Here is a 15,093-nt window from a genome sequence, read left to right on the forward strand (position 1 = left end):
AATTGCCTCTCCCCTGTTGCACCCCAGCCCATATTCTTGTTTACAAATACTTGTGTTGTTGGTCAACTACTACAATTGCATATTGACTGCAGGTCACCTGAGCTGTTTGAGATTTTTTTTTTTTAAGGCATAGTATTTTTATAGGGTTTCTGAGCCCTGAAGTTGTCAAATTGGTTTGTGAAGTTAAAATTGTAATGCTTCATTACTGCAGGCATTAACTTGGTAAGTAGTCCTTATCCAAATTATGTTCCATTAGGAAATACTGCTTTTGTTAGTATACAAACTGATTCGGTTTTTCAGGATTTCAAGAATTATTGAAAACAAGGGAAGGAACAGTGCATACCAGAACAGTTGGGAGGGCATAATCAAATATTGGAAATATGCTCAGGAACATTTTGTTAGACAGAAACCCAAAATCTTTGGACCCCAGCCTGTGTAAGAAATGAGTAAAAAGAACCAGTCCTGGGCCACTTCTGTAAAATGCTGTTCTCCACAGACCATGTTCCTTTGGTAAACCAAGTCTCCATTAGAGTACATGGCCCTGCATTTCTGGAGCTAAATGGCATAGCTACTCCTTAGGACATACTATTTTGTCTTTTCCCCTGGGTGCATGCTGAATTAGCTGTAAATTTGTGTACCTCTAGCTCTACAAGCTGGTCAACATGAAAAGAATGCAAGGCACACAAAGAAAGGACTTAGATCTGTTTTGCAAGTGATCTTGAAATTTATTGACTTTTTTTTGTTTTGCTTTGGAATAGAAAAACCATCTCCTAGTGAGAGAGTAAATTGCTGCTAGTGGAAGAGATAGAGGTGGTTCTCTAGTTTGGGAAAATAACTTTCCCAGTTTTCAGGTTGAGTTGTTAAAAGTGATACTAGGTTCTGGGCTAAACACACAGAGTAGAGGTTATTAACTGAAAAGGGTAAAGCCTGGCAAAGTTATAAAGAGTGGAAAGTGATTTTCTGTTTTTATGTGTGGTTTTTTTTTTTTTTCAGTCGCAAAGTGTACTTGGGTAAACTTGAATTTATGAGTTGCACTTTCTACCAGCTAACAGGACAGTCGCTTTGAATCAGCATGTTGATTTGTAACACTAATACAGGGTTATGCATTATTTTCAGTTTTTGGTGAAAACACTAAGAGGACCTGGGGAAAGAGTAATAAGGATAAGGGCCTAGCACTGAATGTGATGCTGGTTAGTTACACCTTTTATTTGTGTTAGGGCAGTGGAAAGGAAGCTGGTGGTTATTTTTTGGTAGTTTTGTAGTGAGGAAGAGGGAACTGCTTTCTGAAGAATGCAGAAGCTTCAGTATGGAAGTTTTTGTGCTGTCCAGATGTAGAGGAAGATGAAAGTGTTTGAGGTGCTGGCTCAGGAGTTCTTCTGGTTAATTCTCCATAGCAGTTCTGCTTGGGCATCAGGGAAGTGGTGAGATGTGCTGTGTTGCAGAGTGTGCACCAATGAGCCGTGTCTGCCACTTAGTCCTTAGACTGGGTTGCGCTGCCCTGTTGTGGCCACCAGTGGCTGCATGCCATCTCAGTCAGAACTGACTGATTTAAATTGCTTGTTCTATCCCTTACTCCATTTAGTCATGTATTGTTGCTACCATGGAATCACAAGTGCAGCCTGCGTGGTTGTTCCTGGGGATGGAGACCTCAGGTGTCAGGCAGTTTGGTTGGTTGTTACTTGATTGATAAGTTTTTTTTGCCTTTTTTTTTTTTTTCATGTGTGGGTGGAGAAAACAAGTTGAGAGGGAATAAAGTTAGCAAGAGCTAGTCCAGTGCCTCTCTGATGAGACATACTTCAGCAACTAGGGCTATGGATAGGTTGATTTCTGTAGTCTCTTATGGATTGAAAAGCTTTCTAAAACCCGAAAAGTATTTACTGTGAATGCGCAGCATGTTCATTTGCCAGACTGGAGCATCAGGCCATGTTGGGGTCATTGGAGCAAATGATAGATAAAACTTACTGAATTGATTTTCCATAGTGAAATAGACAGCCTCGCAAATCTTTTGGATGTGTGATACTGAGAAAAATTTGGTGTAAAATTCTTAGAATAGTGGTCCAAAATAACACTGACAGATTGTGTACAACTCAGAGCCTACTGTGCTGTGCTGAGACACCAGGGCTGTTCAATAACAAGGTGTATAAATTGTGGCATGTTAGTGTTGCTGCTGCAACAAAAACACATCAAAACAAAATTTATGCCACTCAATAAAGCCATTGTTTGGCTAAAAAGAAATCACAAAGCTTCTAAAAAAAAAATTAATCGGTTAAGAACACAAAATGGAAACTGTAGAACAGTTATAGATATCATGTGAGTATCTCCTTACAGTTTGAATTTCAATACGTGTATTACAGTTTATCATATTCTTGTTACTGGTTAATTACTGCTTGAATGTAGAAATTATGTTACCATATTATTGTGTGACAGAATGGATCTGGAGTAAAGAATAAAGGAAAAAGATACTAAGTATTTAATTTCATAATTTGATTTGTTTGCTGCTAGAGCACTATTAAAAAAAATGTTGTACTAGATTGGCTTGTGTTCTTTGACAATATTGTGATCTAGAGAAGACTAGAAATACTAACAATATTCCTAGCACATTATACAACATTGCATCTGCTGGACGAATGTTTTCTGATCCCTGTAATTCCTGTGATTTAATGCTTCAGAATTGATGTGACTTCTCTGTTACATACTAAAGTTACATGATACCATAAGCTATATCTGTGTTAACTAAGGAGCTGTTGAAAAAGTGTTCATTAAATCAAATTATTGTCTTACTATTCTTTTTACTAGCTGAGCGGCCAGAAACTACTTTTATTAGGTGGCTGGTGCATTCATCCCAAGATGCCTGTAAAATCTACATTTCCTGGTGGTATGTGTTGCCTTCAGCTATTGCTGAGATCAAAGAAACTCCTAGTGGGTGTTTTTCTGTTATTTTTGACTAAAGCTCTCCCATTGTTAAGACAAAACAAGTAACACTGTCCAGACTGGTCTTTCTTATACTCAGACATCAGCAGTCTGGATGGATTTCAAATTAACTGCCTATTTTAAGTATTTAAACTCAGACACAACCAGTGCTTTCAAGGATGAGGGTTGTTTATTCATGTGTAAAATAAATGTTCTAGAGCAGGAAAGCTTGTGGAATGCCAAGAGATCTTGGTGACTTCTTTTGGAGTGTGGGAGACCAGCTTGGGTGTATTGTTCCCACTCAATATGGACATGCAGCCCCAGGATGTTCTGTCCTCAGTCTTCACAAGTTAGCACTCGTAGTTCCAAGATAATTTATTAGTGGTCCTTATTAGCTGAAACATCTGACAGCAGTTCAAAAGACTGCACTTCAGATGTCATGTTTATACTATGTTATTTGTTTATCTTAACATTAAGCAGATAACTTAATTGGACCGATTCTTGCATTAGAGTTTATTCTATGAATTTGAAATCTGGAAGTATATACAAATAGCGATTTTTTCCCCCCCCCCCCCCCAATTACAAAACTGTTACTTGCAGTCATTAATTTGTTAAATAACATTTGGAAAAAATCTTATCCTCTTCTTAGAAATAAGCTGAGTGGAGGAGGGAGTGATTTTATTTCTTGAAAAAAAACTCCGTTCATGTAAGCCTCTTAAAGGACATAAAGGGAAAAAAACCTTAAGAGATTAAAAGCCAAGATTTAATCTTCTTTCTATATATCTTTATGATTTTGGTTTTGTGAAACTGTATTTGCATCTCTTTATGTGGGGAGTGATGATAAGGCTGGTAACTCAAAATTTCTGAGTTTGCTTCCTGAGACAGAACAGTGAGAGCCATCCTAGTTTAGTTGGATGTTTATGCAGTTTACATAAAAACTAAGTCATGTCACTGGCTAAAAGTTGTGTCACTGTTGGTTTTCTTGTAAGAAGTATTGTACGAGGAAATAACTTTCAGAATCAGCAGTGGTATTAGACATGCCTAGCATTGTGTGAAATACTGAGTTTAAGCAGGTAACTTGGGTCATGAAGGTCCCAAAATCAGTTAAATGGGTAATATAGACTAATCAATTATAAAGTAAGTTCTATAATCTGTGTCTTTCCTATTCAGTAATGAAGGCTTGGAAAATTGAACAAAGTATGAGGAATTGCATGATAGAAGAAATTGAGAAATTAAAGGGTTGCCTCCGAAAAAAGGGGGCAACAAATTTTTCTCAAGAATTCGCTGCAAATTGTGTAACACATTCTTCACTATTGGGAATCAGTTACCCTGAATATACGTAATGACTTTGACTTGATATGTCACTAAGGATAGTCTTGTTTTCTGTCATACCTAGGTATTTAAAAGCATTTGCTTCAATTTAAGAAATGCTTACTTCTTACCAAAATTCACTTAAGAGAATGAACATGTGGGGGTCCCACTGGTATTCTCTCCATTTATCAGTGTGTGGAAGCAGACTGAAGTCAAGCTTTAGGATTCGTTAATATGTATATATATATTAAATATTCCTTTAAAAAAATCTTGTTAAAGAAGATTTGAAAGCTTTGGTGATCTCACTCATGAGTATAAAGAACGTGTTCAGTAGAATACTGCAAACAAATAATATAAAGGGATACTATTTTCCAAGCACAATGAAATAATGCTCTGTGAAAACGTGTGTCTCCAGAATCGAAATAAATAATGAAGGGACTTACAATGTGGAGACAGCCAAATAGTCAGAAATTACCTTTGTTATTGAAAATGCTAAAAATATGTAGATGAAAAGATAAATGCAGTTCTGGGAAATTATTTGAAAAACTGCTATCATAAAAATTGGGAAATGTCTAATAGATCACTATATGCATTGGCAGGTTTATACTTCAGTGCTGATATTTACAAAAATGAAAGATTCTAAAGCAAACCAAAAAATAAACATTTTTTTTTCTGTCTGAAATATTGCTGTACACTGAAGTTATAAGTATTTTCTCAGAGGAGAATTGTTGCTTCATGCAAATGAAAAAAAAAAAAGAAAACAAAAACCCCGATACTCCTTGCTTTTTTTTCCATTTAAAAATTTTCTGAAATCATATGTTGTGATAGTGAGGTTTTCATACAGAAAGCTTTTTAGCTTTTCCTGGAGCCTTGCCTGTCTTAACCCATAAGCTGTCTTGTCAGCTCTTCATTCATCCCTAGGCACAGCTCCCTGCACTCCAGCTGCTCTCTCACATGAAGGGCAGGCAACTCACTCTCCTCTCTTCCTGAACTGTCTTGCCTCAAGAGCCTGTTTCAATCCATTCCAGCAGTCCTGTCATGGGAACCATCTCGCTATGCCTCCATGAGTCCTGTTGCACACAGATCTCTTAACCCATCATGTTCATTCCCCACTGTCCATGCAGTAGTATACAGGCACTTCAGTGTGGCACCCCATCATTTTGAGTTCCTAGAGAGGATTTGGGGGAATTTTTCCACAGTGGTTCCTTGTAGGCACCTCGTGCCCTGTATGCAGGTGCTGGAGGTGACCCCACACTAGGCAACACTTCTTTTTTTTTTTTTTTTTTTTTTTTCTGTCCTTTCCTATCATATCACACCTTGAACTGCAGAGGCAGTTATGTGAATTCTCGATGTATGTACTCCTCCAAGTTTCTCTTGAATATTAGTCATAGTTTTATTTAGGTATAAAGATCATCTTTCCCCCCTGTTACTTGTGTAGATCTTCTGGTTGCCCTTTTAATTTTCATTTTGTTCCTTTTGTAATTCTGCTGCTTTTCTGTTTCCAAAGTCATCCCATATTTAAGGCTTCCCACTGTGGTTTTTTTGGGAGTGTGTTACCCTTTATTGTCATGTCAGGTGTGCCTCATTGAAACTGAATTAAATTGTCAGAAAACTGGACTTGTGTAATAAAATTATATTCACCTTTGTCAGATGGATGTTATCTTCATTAATGTTTGTTCATGCCGCAGCATTCACTGCACACTGAAGCCAAAAGTCATGTTTCAGAGTTAGGAGCTGTAAATCAAGAAAGTTAATTCATCTGTTGTAAGCTAAGCTTTTACAGTGATCTCCATTGACTCTTTAGTGAACTTTGTCATCACTTCGGAATGTCTGAAGGTCATACCTATTGGTATCATTTAAGTTCCCAAGAGTGGGAGGCAAAGGGAAGTCTTGAAATACAGAGAGTTACAGACAGAATTCATCCAACATTTTTGAAAACTGGATAAGAAATTCTTTCTAATTATAGATATTCCAAAATTTGCCCAACTCTGACAAATTTATGTTGTTTTCACAAACTACTTAGTATTTCAGTTATGCCTCCTGCGTAATTGCAGTGATGATATATATTGTCTTTTAAGAACAAACACTTAAAGATGCAAGAGCGTTTCAAGCATACTTAGATGTTGAAAAGTTTTTGATTTTTTTATTATGTCCATCTTTTTTCTCCTTTTCTATCCTCAAAGAAATCAAATAAAAACAAAGGAAACTTAAGAACAAATAACTTAATATCTGATGCTTCCAGGAGGTCTTGTAGCCATTTTTTTCTTACCATTGTTGCAAGGCAACATGGAGAGGGAAAAATGTAATCTTTTTATAGAATGGGATATCATTGCTACAGGATTTTGTCTGAGCTGAAAGGCTGACTAGTTACGTTTGCAGTGAAGGGTTGTCACTAAACCAGATTAACTGGATTTTTCTTTTGCAGAAACAACAGTAGATACAAGCCTCAGTCATTAGTTTAACCTATGCTATCATGAAGCAGGGTTGAAATCTGAATAGCTAAGCTTGTGCTAAGTCTTGACATGAGTCTTAATGTCATGCTACAGGTAGCCTTCAGGATCTAGATCTTTGTCCTGTGTGAATTAGTGGGTTCATTGCACTGTATTCCACAGATTCTGAATTTTGCTGTTTGAATGAAGCATTAAATTCTGTAATGCAAATTTGAAGACCTCACAAGTGTTAAATTTTATTGAAATCAGTGATAACTAAATGTAGGGAACATATAAGGGAATATAAGCCTTGACTTACAATTTTTGACCAGCTGGAAAAAATAGTAAGGAGGTAAAACCTGAACTTTTCAGTATAATTATGTCTTTTTAGTAAAAAAAAAAATATTTTTTTTCTATTTGCAGTATTTCCATTCTGCAAGTAATTTTCTGTGTGGCGTTTGCACCGTACACTGCTTGTTTATTATGTGATTATTATGAGCTGAATTTTTCCTCGGTTGTTCTATCTAGTTTCTGTTCTTCCATTCGAGCTTAATAATAAAAAGAGACTAATACTTACAATAGTAAGACTTTAGAATAGTAAATCTGCCTTTTTAATAGAAAATACCCTAAAACCTTTTTTTTTCTGGATGGTTCTGTTATACTGTATGTAGTAAAATCTGAAAGAGTTTTTACGAGCAATTGAAATACTTGACTCTGTGGAATGCTTAAAAAAGAATGCCAGCCTTTGCAGATGTCAAACTTTCATAATTATATTTTGCAAGCTTCATAATAGTTTCTGGGGTGACATATTGTATACACAGTTTCTATAAACATTAAACAGTTCTGTCAACAACTGATGGCAGTGGTATTATAATTAGATCTATTTATGAAATTCATTTTACAGATAAAGAAAATTGGGTGTTTTCCTCTGTGCTAATTGACATGTAGAACAACTGTGCACTCTGCTTCACTGCGTTTTAGCTGCTTTAAAAGATAAATTACACTATGAAGATGATACTGTAGCTGCATTCCTTGTATTAATTATAGGTCCAAAGGTTGTTTTCAGAAGTTGAGTATATGTGATAATTTAATTTATTTTGCAGTTAGCAGAGGTGTTCTACTGAGGAATAATGTATATCAAACCAATTTAGTCCTCAAGGCAGGAGGGAAAACGGGGTAGTTTAGCCATTAATGAAGTTTCTGAGAGAGGTAGTATTGCTAAGTCTCTAGTTACGTGGTTGAGACGATCTTTAGGGAAACTTTTCAGTTTAGTTTAACTGTTAAAGGCTGTTTGTTGTGGTTCATAGGTAAGAAGCCTGTAGTGATGGTACACAGTATAATTTGACATATGCTGATTTTGGCAAGCTGATAGGGGATGTATTTTAAAGACATACGTGGACAAGTTGTGGGTTTTAACGTTTTAAACTGTGACATATGAAAATAATTTTGGATTTTGTAATCTAGCACGTGCTTGAGTAGAGGTGGCCAAACATAAAAAAAGCAAAGAAATAATTCAGGATTTCTCACTCTGATACTGCCTTCTCTCCCTCTTTGTTTCCCTGGCCAGTGTATTTCCCAAGGGACTGGACCAGGGCAAGGAAAGGTTTGTGTTTCTAGATCCAGTGATTTCCACCTGCCTCATCCTCTCCTCTTTGATCTAGTCCCTACTCTGTAACTACTACTTGATGTCTTCCCCTCCAGACCTCCTTCAGACACCTTCTGTTATTTCCCATGTCACATGTCTTTCATTTTTCGTAAAGACCTTGTAGTATATCTGTTTTGGTCTGCAGATGACCAAAAATATCTTTTTATAACAAGGGCAGTGCCTGACCAAGTTGAAAATACTCTAGTAGAGGTGCAGAACTTTCATAAAGCTGCTTGGAGAATGGTTTTTAACGAGGTCTTGGCAGAATAATGTATCTTACGCGACGTTCCAGCTTGTCTGTTGAGATTAGGTTTGGGTGGTCTTCCAGTGTATCATTACTTAGTTTCAGAGTTTGCTTATCACATTCCCAGGCATCACTATGCTTTGAAGGGACTAAAAGCGCATTGGAGGGCAGCTGTACAGTCAAAAATAATTTGATAAACTGAGAAGTCTGTCTCAAAAAAACAGTGTTACTTGGCAGCATCAGATGCCAAAGCAAAAATGAGTGATGCCATGTTCGTATGGTATTCAAAACGGACACTTTTTTTTTTTCAATGAGCTAGAAGCATCAAGAATGTAGTTATTCTTTGACTTTAAGCCTTGACTGAAATTGTACTTGTGTAAGATTGTGAACCAGTCAACTAAAAAATGACGACAGGGCTTACAAGGGAAGACCTGTAAGTCAGTTAGTATAAAGTTTAAAAGACTGGGCAGAAGAAAAGAGTATGTTACCTAATATATAAAGGATGGATTGTAGAGGATATAGAATCTGTTTCTCATCCCCATGGCACATACGAAGTAAGTAAGGGTTTAAATTAAAGCAGTGAAGATTTACACTGGAGAGTGAAGGGGCAGCGAGGTGGAGAGAAACCTTCACTAGGCCTGAATGGTACTAGAAAGTTGCAAAATTATGTCAGTGGAGATCTTAGGAAAATCATGAAAGCATACACCATATACTTGTACTACTGTGGCAAAAAATTGAATAGGTGACCTCTTGAAGTACCTTGTAGCTCTTGGGTTCAGCATGAACTGTTCTTGTCAGCATGGATTTCAAGTCTTCTAATCTCTTAACCGTATAGAGCTGAGATTGTAGGTCCAGCCTGCTGCTGACCAGGATACCAACAGTGATAAATGTTAAATCATATAGTAGAGAAGTTGCCAATTTTGGACTGGAGTAATAGTGTGAGAGTTCAGCTACTAATATGGAGACTGCACTGTTGCTTTATTTGGATGAAATGTAGCAACAGATTTTTTGCTTGCAGTAAGTGACGGGTTTTGACTGAACCATGGATCTTACCTGGTTGGACATATCTTACTTTTTGCATTACAAAATATTTATTTGCTTTGAGGTAAATAAGATTAGCTTTGTGATTGTTGTGTATGAGCTTTGTTTATTCTTCATAGTTATGTTATTTTTATACCATGTAAATAGTGGTTTTCATACACTTTTAGGTAAAGAATGCTCACATTGCTGTTAAAAAAAAAACAAACAAACCCAAACCCAAAGCGTCAGCTTTTTCCTACTTAGTCTCTTAACTAGAAGATCAAGACATTTGGTCTTGCTAGTGATCTGAAACCAGTAAGATCTTATGTTCTTAAGAGAAGTACCTTGAAAAGACTACTGTAGAAAAAGGTGCTAACTTATCATAAATCCACTAAATTTATGTCATCTACAAGTTTACATACTCTAAATTACCACATGAATCCTTCTTTTTTATTTTCTCTTAGGAAAGGAGACTGAGAAAGCGAAAGATCGGTGTGAGAAAGCCACTATGAAGCTTCATATGTTGCATAATCAGTATGTGTTGGCACTGAAAGGAGCGCAGTTACATCAGCACCAGTATTATGACGCTACACTTCCTCTGTTACTTGATTCACTACAGAAGATGCAAGAAGAAATGATTAAAGCCTTGTAAGATGTATTCTTATATATTTATACTTGTGAAATTTTATATATGTAGCATTCTAATTAATTTTTATTATTATTTGAAAATAGTAATCTGATTAATTGTATAGCAAGGGATAATGAAGAAAAGATGTTTTATCTTTCAGTTGACAAATGCACACTGTATTTTTGGGTGGTTACTTGAACATTGTCACAAGGCACTGTCTTGTCATTAAAGCTTAAAATATTACAGATTAAGTGTAGTGTTTACATCTGAGCTCATGCTTTGTCCTTCAGCCTGGTGTATTACATATTTACTGTACAGGTATATTATGGCAAGTTCGTTGCATCTCCTGTAGTCTTATTTTTATGAAGTTCTCCTAAGCAACAATTTAGATTTAAACTGGCCAGCTGTCTTGCAAGTCATTGTGGAGGAGGACCAGGCAGATGCATGGTTTATCATGTGTGCTGGAGAAGTAACAGAATCATATAATCCTGATCTCACTGTAAGGTGTTCAACCTTAAAAATACAGTTACCTTTTTCCTGAAAGATCATAGATAGTTTTTAACATCATTACAAAAGGTGTGCAAGCTGATGATCTCAGAGGACTTTAAGCTCTCTTTTCTAGTTTTGAACCACCATGCTGTCTCTTTGTCTTTCGTGAAGTTGGTATGGGAGTCTGCGCTGTAGCTCTGGTGTTATTTAAATCACTTAGCCTAAAAGAAAGGGAGCTTACTTTTTTTGTCATTTAGATATGAGGCACTCTTAACTCATTTTCTTACCTTCTCTGAAGTCTGTGACTTCAGCACACAGGAAGTGAGGGAGAATTGCGAATTTCAGGCTTTACATGCTTACATGATGCAGATGCCATTAACGGCCCTCTGCCGTTAATTCCTAATTCCTTTGATTCTGGTGCAAATATCAAAATGAAATACACCTTTGTAGTAGTCTGTATACAGTCCTTTTCATCTTAATTTTGTATGTAAAATCACAGCAAAAGGCAACAGTTGAATTTCTGTGCTGTAATTAAAGTGATTTTTCAGAATTATGAGATAATTCACTGAAGAATTTCATGATGGAACAAGAACCTATTTAACCCACTCGCCTTTGTGATGTCTGGAATGAAAACCTGTGAAAAAAAATTGTCACTACATAGACATTTTTGTGAGATCTGAATGTACAGGAAAATTACTCCTTTCTACTGACTTTGTTGTACAGAAAGAGGTGGTGATTTCAGGTGTAGAGCCTGGTGTGGCCATCTGTGTGAAACATACTTCCTTGATAACCTGATTTTGCTCATAAATTAGTTCAGTAAACTTGAATGAGTATAGATTAGTCTTGCTAATGTTTGGGGTTTTTTTGTAATTGACAGATTTCCTTTCTCTTTGAGATGACATTGCTGTAGTTGCTGTTTGCCTATCTTGTAATCATATTCTTTAAGCTATTTTCTGGAACCTTTTCACACATGTTGTTCATAGGCAAGGCAAGATTTAATGCCTTCTTTTGTCTGTTTCCTCCTCAGAAAAAGTATTGAAAAAATCTGATCATATAACTTTTTCTACAGAGTTTGTGTAACTTGACATCTGGTCCGGGAAAAGTCTGGTTTTTTTTGTTTTTTTTTCTCTCTGCATGTTCCTCTGGGCTAGCCAGTAGTCATCCATATTTTATGAAGTCTCACCATGATTAAGGGCCTGGCAGCCTGGCAAGTTTATTGAAGATAAAGCTGAAATAGGAAATAATTGTGAGGGTTCGTTTATGGAAAACTGAAAATTAAAGAGAATAGGAGGGTGTTCTGAGAATATGTCACTGGATGCTCTGAAGAGTAGTGGCACAATACCATCTATTCTTTTGCTGTTCCTTATTCACCTGTTTTTTCCCACTCTGGGAAGCAGGTAAAGACAAGGCTGGGTAGCTTGTACTTTTTTTACATGGAATTCTTGTGTGATTTTGTTGTAAAAATATGCTAACTTGTGATTTATGCTTATTTTTGTCTGAATAACAAATCATAAAATGAATATATGAAAGAAGATAGTTTAAATATTAAAGAAAACCAGTTTTAAAGGAAATGCACACTATTTTGTGACTTGTTTTGACTTATGCCAGAATATAATTGACAGTTAGAACATAAAAAGCTTTAGTGTAGGATAGAGCAAGCATGGTAAGTCCTTTGTGAAGAAGAATGTCATCAATGAGCTATATAGATACTTTTTCCATGTAATTTCTACAGTTTTTAGCTACTCTGTATGTAGATGCACTGCAATCAGTGCAAGGAGCGTGGTCTTAGAGGCTCATAGTCAAGCTGTAAAGAAAAGGCCCCAGTTGATCTGTTATTTCTCTAAGTAATGTATTGTCTCATTTTTCCTTTTTTTAGCCAGTTGTAGCAAGAGCTTGTAGAAACAGAAAATTGAAAGTTTGAAGCATCTTCAATGTCATCTATACCTTCAGTGCCATGTTACACACTAGAATTTTTTTTCCTTTCTAGAAAAGGAATCTTGGATGAGTATAGCCAAATCACCAGTCTTGTAACAGAAGAGATTGTGAATGTCCATAAAGAGATCCAGACCTCGGTTGAACAGATAGACCCTAACTCTGAGTATAATGACTTCATAGATACACACAGGTGCACATTTTCACCTTGTTGTGCGTATTCGTGTTTCTTCTTGGGAAAACCCTGCATTAAACTGCAACACTGCTTATGAGTTGAGTTTGTATCTGTTTGTCTCCTTTTACATTTTTACTTGTAAAGCTTTATTATAGTTTGAAAATTGTTCTACTTGTATGTGCACAAAGCTGGCTGAAAGTCAGGTTTTGTACCTGACTTTCTTTAACCATCCAAAGCTTGTCTGGCAGTACAAAAAACAAAATTTCAGTTGCCTTTATTACATACATGTAAAGAACCGTAACTTAAGTACTAACAGCAGACTATGTATAACAGTCCAAACTGTGTAAGCTAATTCACTCTTTATTTGGATGCACTTTGCCTTCTTGGCTAAACTTTCTCTGCTTTATGTCTTTTGTTTTCCAAGTTCTAGTTTAAAGTGAACTCTAGGTACTCTTTTACAGAGTAAACAGATAATTAGATTTTTTACTGTAAAAATAAACTCTGTACCATTATTGAACTGTTGCTCTGTGTTAGGATATGCTGAAATAGTCCTAAGACTTCATGTGTTATCTTTTTTGTTTTCATGTATGAATTCATAATTGTTATGTGCAGGTTTATAGCAGGACTAGCCAAGATTGGAGCCATGCATATTTATACCACTTGAGAACCTTCATTATGGTGTGATCTTGATTCAAAGAATTGTATGTAATTTTATTTCCTGGTATGATTTTAAGACTGCAATTTTTATTCAAAAGAAAAAGAATATGTATCCAGCTACTAACTTTTATTTTGTATGTAATTTTAATTCTAGTTATTAAAATAATTCAAAACATAATGATTTGGTTTATGATCTGCTCAAAGGTAATTTTATTTTTTAAACTATATTTAATAAATTAGATCATCAGAAGTTGTTGAGCAAGAAATAGAGTTTGATACATCTTTACTAGAAGAAAATGAAAACCTTCAGGCTAATGAGATCATGTGGAATAATCTGACAGCAGAAAGTTTACAAATCACGTAAGTCTTTACAAACCTTTCAACCTTTGGAAATGCTGTTACACATTATATTTAGGCTCACTTTAATCATCACATGGTGTGCTTATTTTTAAAGTCTAGTCTCTTAACATTTTCATGCTATAGACTCTTTTCCATGCTGGTTTTATTGTTCCTTTGCACAAAATTTTCTGCTCTAGTCATACCCCCCCCCCAGCTTGGTAGCACTTTCAATATATGTTTGTCTCCTTGACAGTTAATTAATATAATGCGTCAAACCCATCATGAGTCCTCCTTTGGCTGATACTGATTCATCTGCCCAAATATGTTTCCGCATTCAGTACTCTAGGAAGAATACTGAAATCTTTTGATGGAACCACAGAGTGCAGTGTGAAATTTTCGTGACTGTATTTACTTGTTTTCTAAGTGCTTTTGTTTTCCAAAAGACATTCAGTATTTTAACCTTTAAAACAGATTAACTTACCAACACAGGTGTAGCTGTTGCATTTCATGGAGCTTTCAGCTATTCGGAGTGGTAAGTTACCTCTCCATGTATTTTGTTAATACATTGTCTAGTTAAATCTTTTCATTACTTTTACCAACTCCACCTTCAATTATTTGTTCCCTGGGGAGCAAACCTCCTGCTGAGGTGATTATGTTCTATCAGCCACAACATTTGGCATAATAAAATGGTCTAACACAGTAACTTCTGCGATTGCAACTATTAATTGTATATTTATTTTTATATTAATGATAGTGATTTAAAATGGAAAATTCAGAATTTTATTTGTTGATGATGTTTTTGTTGTCCCAACAGTTATTTCAAGCCATGTTTGACTTAGTTTCATCAGTTATGCTTTCTAAAGGAAAAGTTCAACTAATATTAATGCTGTGTTGAGGGTTTTTTAAAAGTTTTTTAGAAAATTCATCAGCTTAATCAATCTATGATCCATATTTCTTGTAGGTATTTCTGAAGACCAAAATCATAGGGAGTCTAATAGCAGTGATGTATTTCACATGTAAATACATTGCAGTGTCTTCTGCAGATTATTCTAATATCCCTGTGTTTTCTCAACATGACAGAAACTCTGGACTTTATAATAAATTCCCATTCAAGACCATGAATCATCCTTTTGTTTTTACCTTTGCATTCTTATTACTTTTCATAAATATATTCCTTAATAGGTATTGAAATTATATTTTTAATATGAAGTCTCAGCCTCCTTTGTTAAACTCCTCCTTAGTCCTGAAGATACTCCATCTCTTTTCTGAAGAGAAGAATCCCTTGATAACTGAAGTTCTTCCCTTTAAACATGT

The 15,093-nt window shown here is 35.7% G+C and overlaps 1 protein-coding gene across 3 annotated transcripts in view; it reads left to right on the forward strand.

Moving 5' to 3' along the window:
- The window catches only part of FER (FER tyrosine kinase), a 147,426-nt gene that overhangs the window by 28,542 nt on the left and 103,791 nt on the right, over positions 1–15,093 (forward strand). For 2 of the 3 annotated variants that reach the window (XM_057410458.1, XM_057410459.1), the window contains exons 6-8: positions 10,024–10,207; positions 12,664–12,801; positions 13,681–13,800. In XM_057410458.1, coding sequence (XP_057266441.1) covers positions 10,024–10,207; positions 12,664–12,801; positions 13,681–13,800 — 442 coding nt within the window. Of the gene's footprint in view, positions 1–300; positions 381–10,023; positions 10,208–12,663; positions 12,802–13,680; positions 13,801–15,093 lie in introns of those variants that run through there. The other variant, XM_057410460.1, reaches the window with a different exon arrangement.

This window comes from Pezoporus wallicus, unplaced genomic scaffold (assembly GCF_028554395.1).
Source record: "Pezoporus wallicus isolate ANWC-B61680 ecotype Strahan unplaced genomic scaffold, APGP_CSIRO_Pwel_v1 contig_2749, whole genome shotgun sequence".
Lineage (NCBI taxonomy): Eukaryota > Metazoa > Chordata > Aves > Psittaciformes > Psittacidae > Pezoporus > Pezoporus wallicus.